The sequence below is a fragment of the Gopherus evgoodei genome, chromosome 12 (assembly GCF_007399415.2).
Source record: "Gopherus evgoodei ecotype Sinaloan lineage chromosome 12, rGopEvg1_v1.p, whole genome shotgun sequence".
Lineage (NCBI taxonomy): Eukaryota > Metazoa > Chordata > Testudines > Testudinidae > Gopherus > Gopherus evgoodei.
This window is the reverse complement of record NC_044333.1, coordinates 4,675,467-4,702,502: the sequence shown is the minus strand read 5'-3', so window position 1 is coordinate 4,702,502 and position 27,036 is coordinate 4,675,467. Positions and strand designations below refer to the sequence as shown.

At 47.0% G+C, this 27,036-nt stretch overlaps 1 protein-coding gene across 3 annotated transcripts in view; it reads left to right on the top strand.

Moving 5' to 3' along the window:
• Positions 1-27,036, top strand: part of RANBP10 (RAN binding protein 10) — a 164,328-nt gene that overhangs the window by 117,984 nt on the left and 19,308 nt on the right. For 2 of the 3 annotated variants that reach the window (XM_030581477.1, XM_030581476.1), the window contains exons 5-6: positions 17,957-17,979; positions 25,518-25,702. In XM_030581477.1, coding sequence (XP_030437337.1) covers positions 17,957-17,979; positions 25,518-25,702 — 208 coding nt within the window. The remainder of the gene's footprint in view (positions 1-17,956; positions 17,980-25,517; positions 25,703-27,036) is intronic. The other variant, XM_030581478.1, reaches the window with a different exon arrangement.

The following is a 27,036-nucleotide window of genomic DNA, read 5'->3' as shown; positions in this document are numbered from 1 at the left end:
CCCTTTGCACGTTCCTGTAAGTTTAAACTCATTCTTTCCTTTTTGTGGAAGCTCTGTCTCTTAGCACCCTTCCTTGGTCTTCCATGCTTTCTGTAACCTTTCATTGTGCCCCCTCTGTCGGGAATGACTTGGGAGCTAAAGTCTCAGCACCATCTTAGGGGAAGAGATACATGTCACTAATTGTGGACATTCCAGTTGATACTAGAAAACGTACATTTGGGGACCTCAAGTGGGAACTGTATTGTATTGTCATTTCAAGGCCTGGGAGAAACAGTTTTTATATCTCAACAGTGACTCCTTCTAGCTGCTGAAGCAGCAGCATTGACCCTTGCTGAAAGGAGTGTCAAACAAAAGGAAGGTGACAGCTACACGTGGCCCAGAGCTGGCAGGTGTAAATCAGGGGAGGTGAGGATATGAGGGGAATGAACAAACATCAGGCCTTCAACCAGGAGGCAGAGTGTATTTTCTGCGGAGGTGGCAAGAGGATATGGCTAAATTATAAACCTTCGTATGTAATAGAAGTGGCCAAATGGAACAGTACGCTCAGGGCGTCTGGAGGAGCATTTCAGTTCTTTGACTCTGCAATGGGGTGCTTGGGTCCTAGCTGGACAGGTCACTGGGATTATGAAAATAGCACGTCCTCCTTCTTGGGAGTTCTAGCCAAAGACGCTTCCTCCAGTCTGTCTGATTTACAGTGCCGATACTTGGGGAAAGCTCACGTTCTCGGGTGGAGAAATGTCATCGCTGCCCAGCCCCTGGAATGGCTAACGAGGTCAGGGCATGGAGAGTAGCTCAGCAGCAAATGGAACTGGACAGGATGCAGACACACTGCTTGTTTTCCCAGTTAACAGCAAAAGCCGTTTCACCGGCTTGATGCTGTTTGCCAGATGCAGTGTGACAGGCAGACAGGAGGGATTGTACTCTCAGCATGTTATGCAGATGAGGCATAGAACTAATGAGCATTAATATTAATGGACCTTATTCCCAGGCCTTCCCTGTGAATGCTCCAACCTGAAGACATTGGCTGTGAGAGACCTTCCTTCCCCCCCCAGTAACAAACTGAAATTGCCATGGACCAGATCAACCTCTCCCTCTCTGGCTTCACTCCGGTTTGGCAGGTTAGCGAACATGCTTCACAGGCCACTTCTGGAGAACTGTGGCAATAGGGTGAAAAGAGCCCACTCTTCAAACCAAGTCTTGGCAATTGGACTGCATCAGATCGGTGGAGACACATCAAACCCTATTGAGTTTTGTTCCTGCCCAGTGGCTTTGCCCAAGTAGTCTGATAGAATGGCTGGCAGCTGTTTGGCTCAGCCCAGCGACGGCTCACAGGTAAGTCTTTAGTTACAATTAGCATTCGGAGCCTGCTCTCTGAAGGGTCCCTCTTGGCAGAGTGCGGTGTGTCCTGTCCTGCTTCCACTGGCACTTCCTCCAGGTCATCACTGGCAGTGAGATTGCCACCTGCCTGGCAGCCAAAGGAATTCGCTAACACCTTTCCCAAGTAGAAAGCTAGCACTGTCATGGGAGTGGTGTTTTGGGGTATCTTGTGTGAATTGAGGAGGAACCCCTGGGCTGGAGGAGAGCAGGCTTACGTAGATTTGAAGGCCCTTGGGTAGGAAGCATTTTTTTGTTCTGTCTGCACAGCACCTAGAGGTCTGATCCAGGACTGGGGCTCTTAGACACTACGGTAATACAGATCATGATTACAGTTCAGACATGAGCAGAAAGGCAGGAGGTAGCTAGTAAGGGGCGAAGGCAGCTCTCTGAGGTCCATGTCACTTGAACCCTTCTCTCTGTGTAAGTGAATTTGTGGATTAGTCTCTGTAACAAAAGTGTCTAGAGCCAACTGTGGAGAAGTCTCCTGCCTCAGAGTTAGAGGCTATTGTCACTTTTGGCTGAAGGGGAGGGGAGGACTTGGCTTGGAGAGCTCCTGGTTACTGTGTGCATGACTTGGATGGAGCTGTGGAAAGGGGAAGGGTCTTTGAGTAAAATTATGGATGAAATCTCTGTTTACACTGGTATAAGGGGGTTAGTTGGAAGTGTGCTCATCTTGATTTCCTTCCCACAGAAGTAGCTATTTCTCATGAACAATGCCACTGTCAGATTGCCATGTGCTTTCCCTTTTCAACTAACTGTGCATTGTCCGGAAGACCAGAGCAGCTCCCAAAAGGGCTTATCGAGGGCAGGAATGGGCAAATGCAGTTTGACATTTTAATGAAAGGGTTAATTTTTATTTTTAACAAACTTTAATACAAAAATGTCATGTTGTAATAACATTGAGGCTTGGGCCCAAGTAACTGTGACCAGCTTGAGCAGCCAGGCTGCCTTCTGGAGCAACGGGGGAAGGTAAGGACAATGCATCAGCCTTCACTTGCCTATGTTGGCTTTTTCAGTTTGCTTCACTGCTGCCTGTACACGTGGCAGCTGCTGTTCTTGTGGGTGCAGCTAGGCACCCTTCTGTCCTGAGATGCACCTTGCAGTGACACAGTTTTTCAGATGCCTGAAGGAGCAGCTGTACCACAAGGGAGTAGCATCCTCATGTGCTAACCACTTCCCATGTAGCCAAGTGCACAGAAGGATGTTTCAGGGCTGTTAGCAAAGAACACTTTTTTCATATCCCTTAATTGTTTTCCTGAATAGTTTTTGTTGCTCTTTCAAAGTCTTCTGGGAGGCATTTATTCCAGCTCAGGCTGCTTTCTGAGCTTGCAGGGCAATCTGATTGGATTGTCTGTCATCTTCTAGGAAAAAATTTTTATGGAGTTTGCTTGATCTCACATGGATCCAGGAGTGGCCTCTGAGCCTTAGCCCTGCAGTTTTTCTACATCAGACCATAAGAACAGCCGTACTGGGTCAGACCAAAGGTCCATCTAGCCCAGTATCTGTCTACTGACAGTGGACAATCCCAGGTGCCCCAGACGGAGTGAACCTAACAGGCAATGATCAAGTGATCTCTCTCCTGCCATCCATCTCCACCCTCTGACAAACAGAGTCTAGGGACACCATTCCTTACCCATCCTGGCTAATAGCCATTTATGGACTTAACCTCCATGAATTTATTCAGTTCTCTTTTAAACCCTGTTATAGTCCAGCCTTCACAACCTCCTCAGGCAAGGAGTTCCACAAGTTGACTGTGTGCTGTATGAAGAAGAACTTCCTTTTATTCGTTTTAAACCTGCTGCCCATTAATTTCATTTGGTGACCTTTAGTTCCTGCACTATGGGAATAAGTAAATAACTTTTCCCCATCCACTTTCCCCACATCAGTCATGATTTTACATACCTCCATCATATCCCCCCCAGTCTCCTCTTTTCCAAGCTGAAGAGTCCTATCTTCTTTAATCTTTCCTCATATGGGACCCTCTCCAAACCCCTAATCATTTTAGTTGCCATTTTCTGAACTTTTTCTAGTGCCAGTATATCTTTTTTGAGGTGAGGAGATCACATCTGTACACAGTATTCGAGATGTGGTGTCCCATGGATTTATATAAGGGCAATAAGATATTCTCCGTCTTATACTCTGTCCCTTTTTTAATGATTCCTAACATCCTGTTTGCTTTTTTGACCGCCTCTGCACACTGCGTGGACATCTTCAGAGAACTGTCCACGATGACTCCAAGATCTCCTTCCTGATTAGTTGTAGCTAAATTAGCCCCCATCATATTGTATGTATAGTTGGGGTTATTTTTTCCAGTGTGCATTACTTTACATTTATCCACATTAAATTTCATTTGCCATTTTGTTGCCCAATCACTTAGTTTTGTAAGATCTTTTTGAAGTTCTTCACAGTCTGCTTTGGTCTTAACTATTCTAAGCAGTTTAGTATCATCTGCAAACTTGGCCACCTCACTGTTTACCCCTATCTCCAGATCATTTATGAATAAATTAAATAGGATTGATCCAAGGACTGATCCTTGGGGAATACCACTAATTACCCCTCTCCATTCTGAGAATTTACCATTAATTCCTACCCTTTGTTGCCTGTCTTTTAACCAGTTCTCAATCCATGAAAGAACCTTCCCTTTTATCCCTGACAGCTTAATTTATGTAAGAGCCTTTGGTGAGGGAGCTTGTCAAAGGCTTTCTGGAAATCTAAGTACACTATGTCCACTGGATCCCCCTTGTCCACATGTTTGTTGACCCCTTCAAAGAACTCTAATAGATTATTAAGACACTATTTCCCTTTACAGAAACCATGTTGACTATTGCTCAACAGTTTGTTTTTCTATGTGTCTGACAATTTTATTCTTAACTATTGTTTCAACTAATTTGCCCGGAACTGACGTTAGAGTTACTGGTCTGTAATTGCCGGGATCATTTCTAGAGCCCTTTTTAAATATTGGTGTTACGTTAGCTAACTTCCAGTGATTGGGTACCGAAGCCGATTTAAAGGACAGGTTACAAATCTTAGCTAATAGTCCCGCAACTTCACATTTGAGTTCTTTCAGAACTCTTGGGTGAATGCCATCTGGTCCCGGTGACTTGTTAATGTTCAGTTTATCAATTAATTCCAAAATCTCCTCTAGTGACACTTCAGTCTGTGACAGTTCTTCAGATTTGTCACTTACAAAGTCCGGCTCAGGTTTGGGAATCTCCCTAACGTCCTCAGCCGTGAAGACTGAAGCAAAGAATCTATTTAGTTTCTCCACAATGACTATCGTCTTTAAGCGCTCCTTTTGTATCTCAATCATCAAGGGGCCCCACTGGTTGTTTAGCAGGCTTCCTGCGTCTGATATACTTAAAAAACGTTTTGTTATTACCTTTGGAGTTTTTGGCTAGCCGTTCTTCAAACTCCTCTTTGGCTTTTCTTATTATACTCTTGCACTTAATTTGGCAGCGTTTGTGCTCCTTTCTATTTGCCTCACTAGGATCTGACTTCCACTTTTCAAAGGAAGTCTTTTTATCTCTCACTGCTTCTTCTACATGATTAAGCCACGGTGCCTCTTTTTTAGTTCTTTCACTGTGTTTCTTAATTTGGGGTACACATTGAAGTTGGACCTGTATTATGGTGTCTTTAAAAAGCGCCCATGCAGCTTTCAGGGATTTCACTTTAGTCACTGGACCTTTTAACTTCTGTTTAACTAACCCCCTCATTTTTGCGTAGTTCTCCCCTTTTGAAATTAAATGCCACAGTGTTGGGCTGTTGAAATGTTCTTCCCACCACAAGGATGTTGAATGCTATTGTATTATGGTCACAATTTCCAAGCGGTCCTGCTATAGTTACCTCTTGGACCAGCTCCTGCTCTCCACTCAGGATTAAATCTAGAGTTGCCTCTCCCCTTGTGGGTTCCCGTACCAGCTGCTCCATGAAGCAGTCATTTAAAGTATCGAGAAATTTTGTGTCAGCATTTTGTCCTGAAGTGAAATGTTCCCAGTCAATGTGGGGATAATTGAAATCCCCCACTATTATTGGGTTCTTAATTTTGATAACCTCTCTAATCTCCCTTAGCATTTCATTGTCATTATCACTGTCCTGGTCAGGTGGTCGATAATAGATCCCTAATGTGTTATTTTTAGTAGAGCATGAAATTTCTATCCACAGAGATTCTATGGAACATGTGGGTTCGCTTAAGATTTTTACTTCATTTGTATCTACATTTTCTTTCACATATAGTGCCACTGTCCCTCCTGCACGACCTGTTCTGTCCTTCCGATATATTTTGTACCCCGGAATGATTGTGTCCTATTGATTGCTCTCATTCCACCAGGGTTCTGTGATGCCTATTATATCAATATCCTCCTTTATCACAAGGCACTCTAGTTCACCCATCTTATTATTTAGACTTCTAGCATTTGTGTGCAAGCACTTTAAAAACTTGTCCCTGTTTATCTGTCTGCCCTTTTCTGATGAGTCAGATTCTTTTTTATGTGACTGTTTATCATCTGATCTGACCCTTACATTATTCTTCTCCATCCTCTCCTCCTGACTATAACCTGGAGATTCTCTGTCAATAGATTCTCCCCTAAGAGAAGTCTCTGTCCGATCCACATGCTCCTCTGCAGCAATCGGCTTTCCCCCATCTCCTAGTTTAAAAACTGCTCTACAACCTTTTTAATGTTAAATGCCAGCAGTCTGGATCCACTTTGGTTTAGGTGGAGCCCATCTCTCCTGTATAGGCTCCCCCCATCCCAAAAGTTTCCCCAGTTCCTAATGAATATAAACCCCTCCTCTCTACACCATCGTCTCATCCACGCATTGAGACTCTGAAGCTCTGCCTGCCTACCTGGCCCTGCTCATGGAACTGGGAGCATTTCTGAGAATGTCACCATAGAGGTCCTGGATTTCAGTCTCTTCCCTAGCAGCCTAAATTTGGCTTCCAGGACATCTCTCCTACCCTTCCCTATGTCATTGGTACCTACATGTACCACAACCACCGGCTTCTCCCAGCACTACACATAAGTCTGTCTAGATGCCTCGAGAAATCCGCAACCTTCGCACCAGGCAGGCAAGTCACCATACGGTTCTCCCAGTCATCACAAACCCAGCTATCTACGTTTCTAATGATCGAATCTCCCATTACTAACACCTGCCTTTTCCTAGCAACTGGAATTCCCTCCCCCGGAGAGGTAACCTCAGTGCGAGAAGCAACCCCAGCACCATCTGGAAGGAGAATCCCAACTATGGGAAGGTTTCCCTCTGCTCCCATTGACTGCTCTGCTTCCCTGGGCCTTTTATCCTCCTCAACAGCACAGGTGCTGGTCAGACAATTCTACAGTGTCCCAGAAAGCCTCATCAACGTACCTCTCTGCCTCCCTTAGCTCCTCCAGTTCCGCCACCCTGGTCTCCAAAGTCCATATGTGGTCTCTGAGGGCCAGGAGCTCCTTGCACCGACAGCACACATACGCCACCCGCCCACAAGGCAGGTAATCATACATGCTACGCTCAGTGCAATAAACTGGATAACCCCTACTCTGCTGCGGGGCTTCTGCCTGCATTGTCTCCTAGTTAATGAATGGGTTGTTTAAAGCAAGAAGTTTTGAATGTAGTTTGGTTTATAGGTTAAGGGGAATAAAGGGGCCCAGATAGACCCGACAAGGGACCCCCACTCCCTTCCCACTCCCCTTCCAAACTCCCTTGCGAAACTGCCTGTTAGCAGCCCCTGGTCGCTTGTGCGCTGCTTTATAAAGCCCTGGCCTGTGTGAATGCCCTGCCCACTGATTAAGGCTCAGCCAGTTACCAGAGGCTTCTAGCTTTCAAACCTTCCTTTTGAAGCTCACAGCCTCCAACTGCCAGCCACAGCACATGATCTTTCAAACAAACAACCAAACAGACTGACAACACAAGCTCAGCACACAGCAAGTAATCCCTAAAGAAAGAAAGGCGCGCGCGCGCACACACACACACACACACACACACACACACACACACACACACACACACACACACACACACACACACACACACACACACACACACACACACACACGCTGTATTTGCTTCTCCTTCACCTGGAGAACTCCCTTGCAAAACGCCCTGTTAGCAGCCCCTGTTCGCAAAGCTCCCTGGTCGCTTGTGCGCGGCTTTATTTTTTTCCCCGTAGCATTCTCCTCAGAGTGACATATATAGAAATGTGTGGCAGAGTGCTTTCACTAGCTTTCCTTCCTGCGTCCCTGCTGGATGTTTCCTAGATAGCCAATGCTCCTTCTTGAATGTGGACAGGTGTTTCTACGTTGCATAGCTAGCTAGCATCTCTGATGCTTGGAAGCTCATTAGTTGTTGGGTTTTTTTTCACATTTTGGAGCACTTCAGAGTTTAATAATGGTTGTGATCGTGGTAAGAAAAGATCTGTTTGATCATACAGTCCATTCTCCACCAGGACAGGATCTAGTTCCCACAGAGAGGCTATCCTGTGTTGAACTGGTCTGCTCTGCATTTTAGCCAGACAGCTGAGAGGCACAGCTTCTGGGTAAGTGAAGGAGCACTGTATGAGGCCATCACCCTCTAAAGTGCATTGAAGCAAAGGGGCTGCTTCATTCAATGCACGGAGTAAGCATAGCATGAAGGGGTTCATACTGGATCGCACAACTTGGTTAAAGATCTACTCCTGGAATTGTGATTGCAGATCCCTTTCCTGTGTTACAATAGAGAAGTCAATACTATGCCATCACTTGCTCAGACTAGCATTTGGAGGGTTGAGGTGAATTTCACAGCAGTTCTGCCTTGTGCTCTGGAATTCATTTACCTTGTTACTTCATTAAGTTGTGCCCCAAATTGCCTGGCATCCAGGTTAGAAAGCAGTGATGCTCCATTTTTTCTGCATTCCAGAAGTAATTTGCAGAAATCATAAGCTTTTGTGCAGTGAAGAATATCAACAGAAGACCTTTCTGATGGCAGAAATCCTGGCATTTACGTTATTAAAAATGGCTTTTTAAAAGTTCCTAATATTTAGACATTAGGGAAGACGGTAACATTTTGGCCATAAACATCTCTAAATTATATCCTGTTGCACTTTTCTTCAGTCTAAATGGACAGGGAAAGAAATCAGTACATTCTTTTCAGCATCTGATAAAATAAACCACGAAGCAGTGACAAAGCAGCAGTGTTTAAATAACTCCTTCAAAATTATTTGTCAAAGGAACAGTCCTGTTCATTGAACTGTCTGAAGTCCTGTGGATGGACTCAGATAGCAGATGTCTTCTGCTTTGAATCTTCAGTGCCCTTTCCTGTGTTGTACATATGTGTTTCCAAATTTATCTTTAGAAGAACAGTTGTCTCTAATCTCACGCTCACCATGAGAGAAAGGAATTAGTTCGTTTATTCCTGTCAGGTGATGTTTGAGAGACTTGGGTGTGACATACATCACTAATCTACTGCATGTCTTTACACAGAACATACTTCCGTAGGTTTTTAATGGATACCTGAGAAATGTTGAATCTAGCTAAAATAGTTTTCCAGTATAAAAAAAGTACAACAGTTTTTAACTGTATATTTGTCAATTCACATTCTCAGGCTGCAGTGGGTTCCAGAATCCATGTGTTCCCTACTGATTGCAACCCCTCTGGAATCCACCAGAAGAGCTCTGTGTAAGCTTCAAAGCTGATGTCTCTCACCAACAAAAGTTGGTCCAATAAAAATCACATTGGGAAAGAAAGCTACTAGAGCCTCCCCTGAGATAGTGCTTGGGGTGTGCTACAGACCACCGGGATCTGATTTGGATATGGACAGAGACCTCTTTAATATTTTTAAGGAAGTAAACGCTAATGGGAATTGTGTGATCATGGGAGACTTAACTTCCCAGATATAGACTGGAGGACAGGTGCTAGTAACAATAATAGTGCTCAGATTTTTCTGGATGTGATAGCTATTGGATTTCTTCACCAAGTAGTTGAAGAACCAACAAGAGGGGATGCCATTTTAGATTTGGTTTTGGTGAGTAGTGAGGACCTCATAGAAGAAATGATTGTAGGGGACAGCCTTGGTTCGAGTGATCATGAGCCAATTCAGTTCAAACTAGATGAAAGGATAAACAAAAATAGATCTGGGACTAGGGTTTTTTATTTCAAAAGGGCTAACTTTAAAGAATTAAGGAAATTCGTTAGAGAAGTGGATTGGACTGAAGAACTTGTGGATCTAAAGGCTGAGAAAGCATGGAATTACTTCAAGTCTAAGTTGCAGAAACGATCAAGAGGCCTGCATCCCAAGAAAGGGGAAAACAATCATAGACAGGAGTTGTAGACCAAGCTGGATGAGCAAGCATCTCAGAGAAGTGATTAAGAAAAAGCAGAAAGCCTACAAGGAGGCAAATATGGGTGGGATTAGCAAGGAATGCTACCTTACTGAGGTCAGAACATGTAGGGATGAAGTGAGAGAGGCTAAAAGTCATGTAGAGTTGGATCTTGCAAAGGGAATTAAAACCAATAGTAAAAGGTTCTATAGCCGTATAAATAAGAAGAAAACAAAGAAAGAAGAAGTGGGACAGCTAAACACTGAGGATGGAGTGGAGGTTAAGGATAATCTAGGCATGGCCCAATATCTAAATAAATACTTTACATCAGTCTTTAATAAGGCTAATGAGGAGCTTAGGGATAATGGAAGAATGACAAATGAGAATGAGGCTATGGAGGTAGATATTACCACATCCGAGGTAGAAGCCAAACTCGAACAGCTTAATGGGACAAAATCAGGGGGCCCAGATAATCTTCATCCAAGAATATTAAAGGAACTGGCACATGAAATTGCAAGCCCATTAGCAAGAATTTTTAATGAATTGGTAAACTCAGGGGTTGTACCGTACGACTGGAGAATTGCTAACATAGTTCCTATTTTTAAGAGAGGGAAAAACAGTGATCCGAGTAACTATAGGCCTGTTAGTTTGACATCTGTAGTATGTAAAGTATTGGAAAAATTTTTGAAGGAGAAAGTAGTTAAGGACATTGAGGTCAATGTTAATTGGGACAAAATACAACATGGTTTTACAAAAGGTAGATCGTGCCAAACCAACCTGATCTCCTTCTTTGAGAAGGTAACAGATTTTTTAGACAAAGGAAATGCAGTGGATCTAATTTACCTCGATTTCAGTAAGGCATCTGATACAGTTCCACATGGGGAATTATTAGTTAAATTGGAAAAGATGGGGATCAATATGAAAATAGAAAGGTGGATAAGGAACTGGTTAAAAGGGAGACTACAATGGGTCGTACTGAAAGGTGAACTGTCAAGCTGGCAGGAGGTTACTAGTGGAGTTCCTCAGGGATCAGTTATGGGACCAATCTTATTTATCCTTTTTATTGCTGACCTTGGCACAAAAAGTGGGAATGTGCTAATAAAGTTTGAGGATGACACAAAGCTGGGAGGTATTGATAACACAGAGAAGGAACGGGATATCATACAGGAAGATGTGGATGACCTTGTAAACTGGAGTAATAGTAATAGGATGAAATTTAATAGTGAAAAGTGCAAGGTCACCCATTTAGGGATTAATAACAAGAACTATTGTTATAAGATGGGGAGGCATCAGTTGGAAGTAACAGAGGAGGAGAAGGACCTTGGAGTATTGGTTGATCACAGGATGACTGAGCCGCCAATGTGATATGGCCGTTAAAAAAGCTAATGCAGTTTTAGGATGCATCAGGCGAGGTATTTCCAGCAAAGATAAGGAGGTGTTAGTACCGTTATACAAGGCACTGCTGAGACCTCATCTGGAATACTGTGTGCAGTTCTGGTCTCCCACGTTTAAGGATGAATTCAAACTGGAACAGATTCAGAGATGGGCTACTAGGATGATCCGAGGAATGGAAAACCTGTCTTATGAAAGGAGACTCAAAGAGCTTGGCTTGTTCAGCCTAACCAAAAGAAGGTTGAGGAGGGATATGCTTGCTCTTTATAAATATATCAGAGGGATTAATATTAGGGAGGGAGAGGAATTATTTAAACTTAATACCAATGTGGACACAAGAACAAATGGGTATAAACTGGACACTAGGAAGTTTAGACTTGAAATTAGACCAGGGTTTCTAACCATTAGAGGAGTGAAGTTCTGGAACAGCCTTCCAAGGGGAGTAGTGGGGGCAAAAGACACATCTGGCTTTAAGACTAAACTTGATGAATTTATGGAGGGGATGCTTTGATGGGATAACCTAATTTTGGCAATTAATTTGGCAATGGATCTTTGATTATCAGCAGATGAGTATGCCCGGTGGTCTGTGATGAGATGTTAGGTTGGGATCTGAGTTACTACAGCGAATTCTTTCCTGGGTGCTGGCTGATGAGTCTTACCCACATGCTCAGGGTTTAACTGATTGCCATATTTGGGGTCAGGAAGCAATTTTCCTCCAGGGCAAATTGGCAGAGGCCCTGGAATTTTTTCGCCTTCCTCTGCAGCATGGGGCACTTGCTGGAGGATTCTCTGCAGCTTGAGGTCTTCAAACCACAATTTAAGGACTTCAATAACTCAGACATAGGTTAGGGGTTTGTTATAGAAGTGGATGGATGAGATTCTGTGTCCGGCATTGTGCAGGAGGTCAGACTAGATGATCATAATGATCCCTTCTGACCTTAAGGTCTATGAGTCTGAGTCTATAAAGAGATTACCTCCCCTACCTTGTTTGGAGGATTTTTTCATGGCCTGCAAAAATGAGGGCTAGTTCTTTATCTGAGAGAGGTTTCCTCCTGTTGAAGTTTAATGAAATTCTGCTTTCTCATAGCCACCGTTTTATTTGATCATTGGCGAAGTGGTTCTGTCCCCTAATGTAATGACTGCTTGACTTTCCATTACACCCTGCAGCAAGCCACATCATAGCTAAATGTTATATTAGCCTGTGTTGGAAGTGCTGGCTTTGTCATGGGAGGGCAGCATCCCTGAAAGAGAAACGACTGGGTCAATGCTGGTGAAAGGTGGTGTTATGCAGAGGAAGTGTGCTTTGTGCCTATGTGCCAGTGAACTCTCCTTCTGACCAGAAGAGACTCTCTCTGCTGGCAAGGGGGATATCTCAGTCTCTGCCCAGTTCAGTCCTTGGGATCCCTGCTGAGATTGTCACGGTGGCGTTTGTGATATCAGAACTGTTCACTTGGAGCTGCGCTGACACATGCACATATTGTATCCAGACCCCTGAACAGTTATCAGATGTTAATGACTTGGCCAGTACTACCCTGGCTTGGATGTGAACCACTGACTTACGGGAGAGACACTTTGCATTCTCTTCCTAAGCTGTCCAGTCTTGAGTCACCACCGCCTTCCTAAAACTGGCTTTGCTGCTATCTCCAGGCGCTTGAATTGCTGCAGGGAGGCGGAGTAGAGTTGTTTTTTATCCAGCTGAAGAGTTAAGGAGCTGTTATCTCTTTTTACTTTCTACTAATGACCTTGTGGTGTCTGGACTATAACTGGGCTCTGTTTAAGCAGTTTTCTGGCTGTTTGAAACAATAAAACTGACTGACAGGTTCCCACCACCTCCCACACATGTGCACTAGTCTGTACTGCAGCGTGGTCCAGAGAGTTTTACTGAGATTATAAAATGGAATGCTGCTGAAGTAGCATCTTCCATAGTTACACTGGGGTTAGTATTTCCTTGTTCAGGACGTGGAACATAATACCCTTTTCTGTTGGGAAACCTGAGCTATGTCCTGTGTTGTAGCAGAATCTGAGCAGAGATCTGGCTACCGCTAGAGAAGAGTGGCTGTGATGCAACCCTGCTTCAAAGAGGAGAAGGGCTCTTGGTTTAAGTGCAGGGACTGTAAATTTCCTCCTCTGTGCTCACCTTGTTTCCTGGGGCAGCTGGCTCCCTGCACTGCAAATGGGATGGCTGCAGGCGCCCAGGGGGAGAGCTGCACTCCACCCACAGAAGCCTGAAGGATGCCTGCTACGGAGCTGGGCTGCAGAACCCCTCCTGCTGCCGTGGTGGCTAGATCAGCAGGTTAATTTCCTTTTGTCGTAAGGGTCGGAACAAGCTCTCACCCAGCTGGCCAAACAAAATCTGAAACTTAACCAATGTGGTGGACGGGAACCCCACAGAAAGCAGTTCGATTGGAGAAGGATCTCTGAGTGGGGAGATGGTGGGGAGAGCAATGCAGAAGGGTAGATGGGGAGACCAGACAAATGAGCAGGAGGGGGAAATCCTTTGAAAATTTCCCCCAACTTTTTATTCCAGTGTATTTAGCATATTGAGCCATAGTTTTGTTGCCTTGGGATGAGGTTGCCTACTGGAAAGTAGCTCCAAACTATGTGGTAGGTTAAATAACCTCATGGCCCTATAAGCTGTTTAGCTGGTCACGATCCAAGACTTTCTCAACCCATTTAATCATGAATCTATGTTGCTTCCAATAGTGCACTTTTTAAAATTGCTGGAGAAAGTGTGCTCTGTATCACAATTCTGTATTAAAAGTAGAGATGGAGAATGAATTGTCTCCAGCGGAGTCTGACTGTATGGGCAGCAAACTGGGGTGTAAATCTACCATGCGCTGAAAGGTCTATAGTGCACTTTGCTTTACTCCTGTTACAAATGGGGGCAGATCAGTGCACAGAGCAGACATTTTAGTGCACTGTAGCAGGGTCCATGTGGCCAGCTAGTGGCTGTAGATTTACACCTTACCTTGCCATGCACTCATGTATTTCACTGCAGGGTGGAGTTTTTTCCACACCTGGGGTCAAGACGCAGCAGACTATGTAAAAGAATCAGTGCACACTTGTTTCATCTGATCCCTAGGGAGCACTGCAATTCCATGCCTGGGAAGGAGGCCTCGATGTAGTGTTTAGCATGTCAGGAATAATTAATAGTCTAAGCCTAAGAAAGCAGTGCTAGAAACCTCCTTCCCACCTGTCTTTACGTCTGTCAATCTGATCTACCATCAGTCAGCAGAAAGGCTAGTGGTGATCCCTGCAGTAGTCATGACCCCAATCTCTTGCCTACGCTGATCCACTCTTCTATACTTGCAGTTGGGTCTCTGTCATCTTAGCAATGTGAATCTCCTCTCTGTAACACCCACAGTCCTTGGGCCTGCTGATGCTACTCCTACTCTGTGTCTGAGATGCAGTCTAGCACGCGGTATTGCAGCCGAGGTGGCTGGGCCTGCTCCTGTGAGGAGTGAAGGAGCTCTTGGGTGCTGACAGCACAGAGAGGCATACGCACTCCAGCTATAGAGCCCAGGAGATAGACTGGGGGGTATCCGGCAATGAATAGCCTTGGGAGGGATTGTTTTACTCCTGAAGTTTTGTTAGTGGTGATTGGGGAAAAGTGTCCATGCATTTTGTCATTGCCCCCATGCTACATGTGCAGGCAGGTAGGTGGAAACCAGCTGTTCTCCCAGATGCTGTTGTGTCCTTCAAGTCTAAGCACTAGCGTGCGGGGGCAGCTCCAGGCATCAAAGCAGCAAGCGCATGCCTGGGGCGGCAAACTGTGGGGGGCGGGCTGCCGGTCGCTCTGAGGATGGCAGTCAGGCAGCCTTTGGCAGCGTGTCTGTGGGAGGTCTGCCGGTCCTGCGGTTTTGGTGGTGGGTACGACAAGGTGCGGGACCAGCAGATCACTCGCAGACGTGCTATCAAATCCACGGGACCATGTGCAGAAACGCCGCTGAAGGCTCCCTGACTAGCTGTGGACGTTCCAAAGGGAGCTCATTCACAGCAAACAGTAGCTGTGTTTGTTTTTTAGATAAGCAGCTCCAGGAGCCCTGAGTTCACAACAAAACAAAGAGTGTTATCTTTACTTAAAAGCATTATGGGAAGCTTCCGGAGGTCAGTTACAGCGTAGTAAGATTAATCACTGTTTACACTGGCACCCCAGCGCTGCAAGCTGTTCTCTTTATTCCTCTCGTCGAGGTGGAGTACCTGCAGCGCTGTAGCCAGGGAGATAAAGCGCTGTATGTGCCTTGCCAGTGTGGACAGGGAGTGAGTTACAGCGCTGTAAAGCCACCACCAGCACTGTAACTCTCAAGTGTAGCCAAGGCCTTAGGTTTACCTCCATGCCTGCCCACCAGCAGCTTATCCTGATGGTCTGTTAGCCAAAGTTTGCTCACCCCTGAATTATAGGGTCAGCTAATGAACGGGTCATAAAAATTTTCCATTTTTACTTATCCATCTGCTGGAGGGGGGCGGCTTATAAACAAATCAGCTTATGATTGAGTATATACTGTAGTTCATATGTCTCATGATTCAGGAACATATAGTACAGATGCCTCATGCCCACCAGCCAGCCCAGCTGTGCTCTCTGCTCTGGGAGTTGTGGTTACCCTGTCAGCCCTCCTGCATCTAGAAATGCCTTTTACATGTTCTGCTCCCCAGATAGCTTGACTTGGTGACTTGGAGCTTTTGGTGGTGTTCAGAACCTGTGGCTGAATAATCTTCTCATCCATGCCTTAGCATGGGTAACAGTAAAGGGCTCTTCAGTGTAGCAGAGAAAAGTCTAACACTATTCAGTGGCTAGAAGTTGAAGCTAGATAAATTCAGACTAGAAATAAGATGTACATTTTTAACGGAGAGTAATTAACCATTTCAGTCCCTGGAAAAATCATGGAGCAGGTCCCCAAGGAATCGATTCTGAAGCACTTAGAGGAGAGGAAAGTGATCAGGAACAGTCAGCATGGATTCACCAAGGGCAAATCATGCCTGACTAACTCATTGCCTTCTGTGAGGAGATAACTGGCTCTGTGGATGAGGGGAAAGCAGTGGATGTGTTATTCCTTGACTTTAGCAAAGCTTTTGATACGGTCTCCCACAGTATTCTTGCCGGCAAGCTAAAGTATGGACTGGATGAATGGACTATAAGGTCGATAGAAAGCTGGCTAGATTGTCTGGCTCAACGGGTAGTGATCAAAGGCTCCGTGTCTAGTTGGCAGTCGATATCAAGCGGAGTGCACCAAGGGTCGGTCTTGGGGCCGGTTTTGTTCAATATCTTCATTAATGATCTGGAGGATGGCGTGGGCTGCACCTTCGGCAAGTTTGCAGATGACACTAAACTGAGAGGCATGGTAGATACACTAGAGGGTGGGGATAGGATACAGAGGGACCTAGACAAATTAGATGATTGGGCCAAAATAAATCATATGAGGTTCAACAAGGACAAGTGCAGAGTCCTGCACTTAGGAAGGAAGAATCCCATACACTGCTACAGACAAGAGACTGAGTGGCTAGGCAGCAGTTCTGCAGAAAAGGACCTAGGGGTTACAGTGGACAAGAAGCTGGATGAGAGTCGACGGTGTGCCCTTGTTGCCAAGAAGGCTAACGGCATTTTGGGCTGTGTAAGTAGGGGCATTGCCAGCAGATCGAGGGACGTGATCATTCCCCTCTATTGAGCATTGGTGAGGCCTCATCTGGAGTACTGTGTCCAGTTTTGGTCCCCCCACTATAAGAAGGATGTGGAAAAATTGGAAAGAGTCCAGCGGAGGGCAACAAAAGTGATTAGGGGGCTGAAGCACATTACTCGTGAGGAGAGACTGAGGGAACTGGGATTGTTTAATCTGCAGAAGAGAAGAATGAGGGGGGATTTGACAGCTGCTTTCAACTACCTGCAAGGGGGTTCCAAAGAGGATGGATCTAGACTGTTCTCAGTGGTAGCAGATGACAGAACAAGTAGTAATGGTCTTAAGTTGCTGTGGGGGAGGTTTAGGTTGGATATTAGGAAAAACATTTTCACTAGGAGGGTGGTGAAGCACTGGAATGGGTTCCCTAGGGAGGTGGTGGAATCTCTTTCCTTAGAGGTTTTTAAGGTCAGGCTAGACAAAGCCCTCGCTGGGATTATTTAGTTGGGGATTGGTCCTGCTTTGAGCATGGGGTGGGACTTGATAACCCCCTGAGTCCTCTTCCAACCCTGATAGTCTATGATTGGAACAACTTACTAAGAGTCATGGTGGAGTCTCCATCTGTGACAATTTTTAAATCAAGATGGATGTTTTTTTTTAAAGTTCTGCTCTGGGAATTATGTTGGGGAAGGTCTCTGGCCTGTGTTATATAGGAGGTCAGACTAGATAATCATGGTCCCTTCTGGCCTTGGAATCTAGAAATGTGGAGCACTACCATCCTCTCCATTGCTGCATATCTGAGAAACTGCTTCTGACTCTAGCCCTGCCTTAGTGCAAGGCCCAGTCCCTGGGAATTGTACAGGGAGTTTAACACTCAATTCCACAGCTCCAGCTGGAAAGGAGAGGTAGCCACAGGCCAGACCACAGCAGTATTGAAGCACTACAGCTTCCAAATCAAAAATCTGTCTTGAACTGAAGCTAAGTGACTTCTTAGTGGAGTCTTGCAGTGATGTGAGGAAGAAGCAAAGGAAAAAGGGGCTGCTTTTGTGAAGCTTATTGCACTAAAACTGATGGGGAAGAGTGTCTGAGAACACCCGGCCTTCGACCTGAATCTTTGCCAAGCCACAGGGTCGAGGGGAGAGGGGGACACTCTGTTAATCGACAGGTCGCTAAGTCCAGAGCCAGAGCTGAGATTTACTGAAATGTTGTAATGTTTCGTAGCATGTTAAGTCTGGAGGCGCACGTGGAGAAAAATCCTTTGTCTTTTTAATTCTAATATTTTTTCCCCCCACAGGTATAGCATTTACAGACCTCCCTGTAAGTACAACTATTTTCAGTATTTTAACTAGGGATGCAAATGAAAGGGAGGGGGACAGTATGGGATGTGGGATGTCTTCTGTTTAATGCCATGTTACAGGGGTAGCGCATGTTCCTAAATGCAGGGGCGGCTCCAGGCTCCAGCATGCCAAGCACGTGCTTGGGGCGGCATGCCGTGGGGGGCGCTCTGCCGATCTCCGGGAGGGCAGCAGGCGGCTCTGGTGGACCTCCCGCAGGCGTGCCTGCGGAGGGTCCGCTGGTCCCGCAGCTTTGGCATGCATGCAGGAGGTCCATTGGAGCTGCCTGCCGCCCTCCCGGAGACCGGCAGAGCGCCCCCTGCGGCATGCCGCCCTGCTTGAGGCGACAAAATGTCTAGAGCTGCCCGTGCCTAAATAATGTTTCCCATCTGCCTCTGTTTCATTGGGATGAGAGTGCTCCCTTTTATGAGACTGTACAGTCTTATCGCCAGATGTGTGGTCGCTCACATTAAGAATAGTTACCTGTCCTGGAATTGCCGCATGAATTCCTGCTTTATTACACCTTAAATGGTTGTCTCCTAAGAGCAGCTTTGTCTGCAGGGAGCACTGTGTGGTGTTCACTTGAGGCTCAGCATATGACAATGCACTTTAGCATCTCAAGCCTTGTTAACAGAAAACACACTTGCTTGTTTGGTGTTACTGCTTCTAAACTCCCCTTGCTCCCATCTGAACACTGCAGCAAAGGGTCTTTCCCTTTCCAAGGTAGCAATTAGGGATTGAGTGTCTGTGTCAGGAATGCTCAATTGTTCCTTCATTTGTAGGTCCCCTTACTCTGCCATCAGCTCTGCTAGCTGTTGGCAAGCCCTGCACACACCCTCTGTACCCAGCCATAGGCAATGCTGCTGCGAAGATGTGCTGAGCTCCGCTCTCTTCTTGGCTCTGCCAACCTGCAATGTGTCAAGCTGCTCTCAAATCAGGAGCTTCCACATGGCGTTGCACTTAGCTGCGCCAGAGACAGTGAAAAGTAGTTGGAGGATTATAAGAACACGGCTGTCTCAACGATTGCAAAGGAGTCCAAACTTGCTGGGCATCCTGCATGAGTCAAAATGTTGTGCTTGCCCCTTGAATATGCTGTTCATCTATAATGCTTCAAACATGCAGGTCAGGAAGGAATTTTCCTTCGTGCATATGGGCAGGGCCAGTGGGTTGTGTTCCACTCTATCCTGAGATTGCAGGGAGTGTGGTTGGACATTGGGCATTCTCCATGTGCAGCAACAATAGGGTTAAATAGTCCCCCCGCAGTGCTCCATTATATCTGCAGTTATACAGATTAACACCTGTGTTCAGCAAGGTGCAGCCTCGGTTCTGAGTGTTGCTTTTCAGTTCAAGGCTCACAGCTCTTAGGGTGTCAGCTGAACAAGTCCTGCGGTGACGCTCCAGAGTATTCAGTACATATGTATGCAATAATGGCTGACAGTGAGGGTATTTCCTGGCCATCTTGTAGGTCTAACAGAACATTTCCCTCTAGTCTTTTTGCCCTGGCACCCGGACCTCTGTGGTGCTGTTGATGTGATGTTTTGTGGACAGCATCGGTCTCTTCCAGGAAGCTAGTGCCCAGGGCAGGACACAGTGGGAAAGCAGGACTTCGTTGTGAGCACTGTTAGGGTTTGGCCTGGTGGATCTCAAACCGTGGAGTACAAATGCGACTGGATATGCTGCAGACAGCCAGTGTCACGTTCATCAATGTGCTGGCTCTTCCCAAAGCCTCATACCGCCAGTGCACCCTGGCATGTTGGCCCCAGCGTGCCACACTGTGTACTAGTGACTTCTCTGCCTGAGCTTGTCCCCGCTCTTCAACAGAGCGCTAAATGAAGGAATGGAGCGGTCCATGCTCCCACGCCATAGGGGTGCTGACCCCGGTTACTGCCTGGTAACTAGAGCAGAAGTGATTCTCACACCCCCTCGAAAGCCCATTTGGCAAGGAGGTGAATACGTCCAGTTGTGGAGGTGGCAAGGGGCAGGGAAATGCTGCAGCGCCCGAGACTTGGTATCGGCATTTCTTCAGGAGAAGCAAAGGAAAAATGGGTTTCTCTCAGTCGGGGACTGACAGCAGGCAGGGTCCTATGCATCCCGGCCCTTCCTCCTTCACAGCCCCAGACACCAGTGATGGCAGCAGGCTGCTGTTTGCAATTTGCTGTCTGGATGTTGTTTTATATCTGCCGACTGGTAGCTTGCCTGGATCTCCTCCTGACCCTCGACCTCACAGTCCCTGTGCTGCCAGCCTCATCCCCAGCCTCCCTTTCCCATCCCAATTCCTGCCCCTCGGAGTCTCTTCTTCCTTCCCTCCCTCCCCCCACTCCCTTGCTCCTGTTTACTCACCACCTCCTGTGGTCCCCTTCCCCTAGCCCTCCCCAGAGTCAAACAAACAAACTGCGATAAGACTGTCTGACCTCTCTGCTGCTGCCTGATGCCTTTCCCCACCCACTGCCTCTTGGGTCTCTTTTTAGACTCTTTAGGGGCATAGACCACATCTTCCTCCGTTTCTTATAACGGTGTCTCGCCGGTTTAGTCTCTGATCCTGACTGGGGCCTTTGGGTTGCACAGCAGCTTTAGGACCGATCAAGGCCCTCTTTAGGAACGGGTGCTTAGCATCAGTACAGCTTCCAAGTGCTTTAGACCATAGGAAATGTTTATGCATTAATATAGCAAGGGAGACACATCCAAATTAGTTGAAACACAATGTGCATTCATTGTAAGGTACAGCAGAGAGAACTTAGAGTATAGAAGATGTTAAACATTAACTGCATCTTCGCATCCTTTGCCAGGGCTGTGAAAACTGTTCTAGAAGCTCTGCTGCAAAAGGGAATGGAAATACGAAGATCTTCAGAAATCTTAACTGAGTGAGCCTTGTAGGAGCCAAGGGTCTCAGACCCTAATAGGGCTTGTCCTGTTCCCTTGAAATGGGATTTCTCTTTTGCCCACACACATGATTGTCCGATGTTCCTCGTGGGTGTAAAGGCTTCCGCCTTCATTGGTGGTCTGTTCTGCTTGAAGCAAACTTTCTAGAGAACACCAACCAGACAGGCAATAAGCAGAATTTCCTTGACCAGTTGTAGGGAAGTTGTAGGGCTGAATTAACTTGTGGAGTGACTCCAACTTCAGTGAGTTTACACCAAGAATTTAAATTGGTCCTTCAGCCCATTACCTATCGGAACAGTTTCCTTGCAGAGTTCAAAACCAATTTGTTTTCCTTTACTGCAGGGGTGAGCAACCTTTTATTTATCAGGAGCCATAGACCCAGTGGAAAAATCGATGGCAGGCCACAAATGTTCAACTCACCTGCTCTGGGGGGCGCGGAGGCTCGGGGCTTCCCCACGGTAGGGCAAGCCGGTGCTCGAGGCTCCAGCCCTGCAGCGCAGCACCAAGACTCAGGGCTTCCCTCCTGAAGTGGGGGAGCTGGTGCTCACAGCTCCAGCCCCGTGGGTGGGAAGCCCTGAGCTTTGGTGCCCCTCACGGGGCTGAAGCTTCGAGTGGTGGCTCGCCTGATCACAAGAGGAAGTCCCATCCCCCCAACCCTGGCAGGTGAGTTGAACATGTGTGGCCTGCAGGCTGGATGAAACTGAGCAAGGGCCAGATCCGGCCCACGGACCAAAGGTCCCCTACCTGTACTTTACTGGTACCAATAGGCCTTGGGTAAAGTACACAGTCCCTAGCAGCACTGCTTGTGGATTAGTGGTGAGTGCTGATTTTTCCAATCTCAAGAAGGATGAATGGACACACTCAACTCCAAAATTGCATTTCTCTGGAAATGTTTATCTACATTAGACTATTATCACTGAAAAGTTAGCCAGCAATAACTTCATCAACAGGAACAGGGTTAAGTGAATTTTAAAAAGCCGCTCTTAAACAGAGTTGAGCATACATGCAGGGGTTTGCACTGGTTTAACTAAATCAGTTTAAATTTAAACCAGTGCAACTTTCTCATGCATCCAAGCCCAGACAGTATCAGACATTCTTGCCTTACCTGAAAAGACCTGCATAAATATCAGTGGGAGAGCAGAAAAGCCCTTGCATATTTTTCAGGGCTTGTTTTTAATGTCAGGCAAGGCTGTTTAAAGGGGGCTATAGTTTTAAGTGTTTAAATCAGGATTGGATGCATTTCTAAACGATATACTCTGGGGATTATTTGGGGGAAGTTCTATGGGCTGTGTTAAACAGACGATCGGGTTTGGTTCTGTCTGACCTTGGAATCTTTGAATATAGCAGAAACGGGAATTTTTTTTAAAAAGTAGTCAGTTTAAAAGATTTGTATCATCAGTGTCCCATTAATATCTTCTCCCCTGTTACGCCCATGCCCTGGGGAGAGTTGAGGCAGCCAGTTGCGCAAACGAATCTAAAAGTGCAGATCAGCTCTGCAGAGTGACCAAGGCCCCTTACCTAGGAATCCTGCTCCCTGTGTGCTGCCGAGTCCTATCTGCCAAAGGTTTTGCTAGCTTGACTCTCATTAGCTTGGTAGATCCAGTATGTTTCCAGTGGGTGTGAAGCCAGGCTGCTCTCAGGGAAGATGATGGCCCCTTAATGGCTGTGCTAGGAACAAGCAGGGAATGAGGCTGTGGGAGAGGAGGCAGCAGCAAGAGGAGCTGGGTTAGGACTTGCGGAGAGCAGGAGGTAGACTGGGGAAGGTGCAGGGGATGTGGTGTGGCAGAGGGAAATACGAATATAGAGAATGTGCAAGTGACTGAAGGAGCTCGGTGAGGAAGAGGAGACAGTGGGGGAAGAGGAGACAGTGGGGGGAGCATTGAGGGAGAAAGCAAGGCTGGATAGGCAGCTGCCTCACTCGGTAGGGACCGGGGTAGAATGGTAGCTCCCTGCACCTGTAGGATCGGAGAGAGGCTGCATTGCGATCACTCTCAAAGGGGGAGCCAGCAGCTTCTGCTGATGGTGAAAAAATCTGAAGGAAAAAACCTCTGTGATATATCGTTTTTAATGTGTCGTGATTTTTTTGGGTCTGACTTGTGACTTTGGGAGGCCATGGGCTGGCGACAGTGGAACAGAGTGGAGGCCCAATGCATAGACTGACAAGATGATAGTCTGTTAGAAGCTTTTCCTTATTGCCAGTTCTGTTTGAAGGGGAGGGGGATCTCTAGCTCCACTCTGAAAATACCACAATTCCCCCATGTGCTGCCATCTCGCTGTGCTGCGGTGCACAGGCATAGCAGCCCCTAATGATAAGGCACTGAGTGGCGGAGCTGCATCTGAATTAGCCCACCTACGTAACTCACCAGTTCTTGCTCAGGGATGTGATACAAAGGAGATGCTGAGTCAGTGATGCAGCCAGCTTCATTTCCTCCTTTCCTTTCTCAGCCCGGGGGCAGAAGGGATGAGTGTTGTATGAAGCAGCCGCTTCCACTCCCTGGTTTGGCATTTCAGACACCAGAAACGTGCAGTGCCAGCCGTTCATGTCTCAATCGGTTGAACAGCAGCTAAATGCAGATCTTTTTGGAGGAGAAAAGCATGGTCCAGTTCACTGGACTTGAAATGCCAGCTTTGCTGGGAGGTTCTTTGGGGAAGGGAGAAGTCACACTGTCTCATCTGCCCAGCATACCTATTGCTTTTAAACCTTAGAGCAGAAGGAAAGGTTCAAAGGAGTTCTTCAGTTACTTGTTTCCTCAGAATCCAGTGAGGTTGCTTAGCTGTGGAGTGTGAAGCCTGGACCATCAGACTGCTCTCAGGCACTGACGTTACCTTGGGAGAGGTCCCTTGCCTTGTCCTGAGATGTGTCGCACCAGCATCTTCTGCTCTTCTGTTTTGGTGCATCTCACATGGCAGCTGGAAAGTGAGGCCCAACGTTTAACACTAGCAAGTGCACAAAACTAAACAAGCCAGAGTTCTGGCTCTTCCTTTCTCTGTGACTTGGAGATTTCAGGAGCCTCCAAGTGGCAAGTAAACCGTGTGGCCACCTCTCCGAAATTCCACTCTGCCTTTATTCCTTTAACTCTTAACAGGAGGTGGCATCCCTGGCTCCAGCATAGGCTCCCATATGGTCAGGTTGGTAGGAACTGCTTGGCACGTGTAGTCCAGTGTCATCTATCAAAAAAGAGAGGTCCCGTGGCTGTCTCTACAGTAAAGTTCTCACCTCTCCTCGAACTTCTCTGACTGTCCCTAGTTACTGAGCTGTGTTTCTCCGTGAGATAACGCTCGGGCAGGAAGTTCAGTCCTTCCCTTTGGAACTTGGGCCATTTTACTCCTCGTTTTACCATGATGGGGCCCTAATCTGAAGAGTTATCTACAGAGAAACAGAATAAAGCAGGGAGATATTTACGGTCAGTGGTTCCCAAACTGCGGTCCTCAGATCACCCCTGATTCCTGGCACACTTGCTGCTGGCCCACAGAGTGAGCTGGTCACATGGTGCCACCTCTGCCCCTTGTTTCCAGTGAGTGTATCACACTGACTCCTAGCTGCCTGACTAAGTGATTGCTGTAACTGCCCCAGGGATGTAATCGTGAACAGGAGAAGTGGCCAGGAGACTCTCTAATATGTGGTCCACACAATGAAATATTTGGTGAGCCCGTGCTCTGCGTGTTGTCTCCCCTCATTCTTCCACATGCCATGGAGATTGGATACCTCCCTGCACTGTTTAGAGGTTCTCCGAAGGTTCTGATGGGGGCAGGATTGGTACAGGGCTAACTTAAATAGCATCCATTTGCTTGTACTGGGTTCAGTGACTGTCTCCCCAAACTTGAATTACATCATCTCAACCCTCCAGGAGCTGAATGACGTGTTGGTTGATGTTTGGAGAGACCATCGCATTGGCGCAGCCACTGGCAAATGAAATTGAACCCTGGGTAGTGAACGTGCTGGTTTGGTTGGCATCATTGGCGAGCTGAGTTACCTACAGGACCCTCTTACTACCCCACCTGCTGTGTTGGATAGTCCTTGTCGCAGCTCAGATTGTGCCCTTGAAGGGGGTCCTGAATCCTTCCCCTTTTGCCCAGAAGTGCAAGATGTTTGGATAGCAGCTGTCTGTCAGGGTGTGGGGAAAGGCAGGTGAAAGTGTTCCATAGAATAGAGCCTGTCTGGACCAGCTGTCTAGTTGGGTTAGTTGTGGTAAGGGGGAGACCTCCCCCAAGATGCTTGCATGGGAGCTCTCCCATCTGTGGGGTAACTTGTCATCATCTTACTAATACAAACACTTGTCTTTCAGTCTTTGTAAGTGTCCCGGCTCCTGCACTGTGGTAGAAATCTCACAACCCTCTGGAAATGGATTGACAGGTCACCCATGCTAGTTGTGATGTAGATCTCAATCCTTCGGGGAGGCAGCCCAGTGTGCTGGTTTTATGCCACGCCTTTTCGAGCAGCTCTTGAGCCTGGGGCTGTCACCAACCTAGAGAAGCCACTGTTGCCTCTTGCTCCTTTTATTACAAGTTGTGGTTTTAAAAACTAGCTTCCTCTAACCTTGAAGCCCATCTCTGGGGGCCAGAGACAAACCCATGTGCTCCTCGCAGAGCCCATGGGAAACGGTTGGGAAGCATTAATGTGGCTTTCTTTCTCTTTTGCAGTCAAATCTCTATCCCACTGTGGGGCTGCAGACACCAGGAGAGATCGTAGACGCCAACTTCGGGCAGCAGCCGTTCGTGTTTGACATTGAGGACTACATGAGGGAGTGGCGAGCAAAGATTCAGGGCACCATTAAGCGGTTTCCCATAGGAGACAGACTAGGCGAGTGGCAAGCAATGCTGCAGAAGTGAGTCTCTGCAGTCTTCCTTTCTTCTACTTTTCTAGGCTTAGATGTAGCACCTGTCTGACAGATGCTGCAGAACAAGCAACAGTAACGTGAATTCTGTCCTGCTCCTTTACGCTGTATGACGGTCCAGGGAGGCCTGCTTAGTATTTAGTGACAGGCTCTTGAAAGCATCACTAAGCGTTTTCCTAGTGACGATCCAAAACCTAGTCTGCCATTCCTGCCCTGCTCAGGATGAAACCCTTTTCCACGCCGATCTTCAGGAGATATGGCAGGGTGAGGCGGTTAAGGGATTGGTGTAAGCGGAGTTAAAACAAGTCAACATCACTCTGGTGCTCAAGGGTGGGGAAAAGCCATACCCCTGAATGCCGGAGCAATGCTGATCAATCCCCCAGTGTAGGCACAGGCTAGGTCGATAGTAGCATGCTTAGGTGTGTTTCACGTGCAGACAAGCTACCATCAGGTAGGTAGGCGATGTTCCTACAGTGATGGAAAAACCCCTTCTGTTGTCATAGGCGGCGTCTACACTTGAGGGTTATGCCAGCTTAGCTACAGTGCCAGAGCTGCTACGCCCCTCTAGCCACTGTCGGGTAGACATGGCTTAATTCAGCCCTCTGGAGACCCAACTCTTCAGAGAACTCGGGTTGTCCACGTCAGCTAGGCACTCGGGAATGTTTCTTTGGTGCTTTTCCTCAAGGCCTCTACAAGCCTCACTTTTAGTCTCATGCCCCGGAACAGGACAAAACTCGGCTCCTCTTGAGGCAGCCAGCTCTCCCTCTCCTCCCCTCCCCGTCAGTTGGTTGCAGGGTCATTAGCGAGTGCATAATGCAAGTTTGCCCTCATTTGCTGTGTAACTGGGCTCCAAAGACTAAGCTACTATTTCCTTAGTGTCTGGGCCTTCTGGCTCTGAAATGAGCCTTCCAATGGTGGCCAGTGTCTGCCTGAATCTGCAGACAGCCTGAAATGACAGCCCTAAGGGGTGTGAACTATTTCGATGGGCTGTTGTTTGAAACTTAATGAGCATTTACACGCCAATATTTGCTTCACTGCTGATGGTTTTGGTAAAACATCAGGCTGATGTGCTTATCCAGTTGTGTGGCTCTGAGCGGCAAGTTACGGACATGGTATGTTGTGAACAGCTGTTGATAGAGAGTGGAAAATGAATTCCATTCCCTTTCCCCCTCTGAGTGCACGCAGGGGAGGGAGGGCTGGAGGAGATGCTTTCGATATGGGGGAGATGATGTCTTTACTGCTTCCTGGGGGCCAGGAGCCCAAACAGCCTCCACATTTTTTCAGTGCCACAGGCCCCAATTTGCCTCTCATCTGGGAGTCTGCAC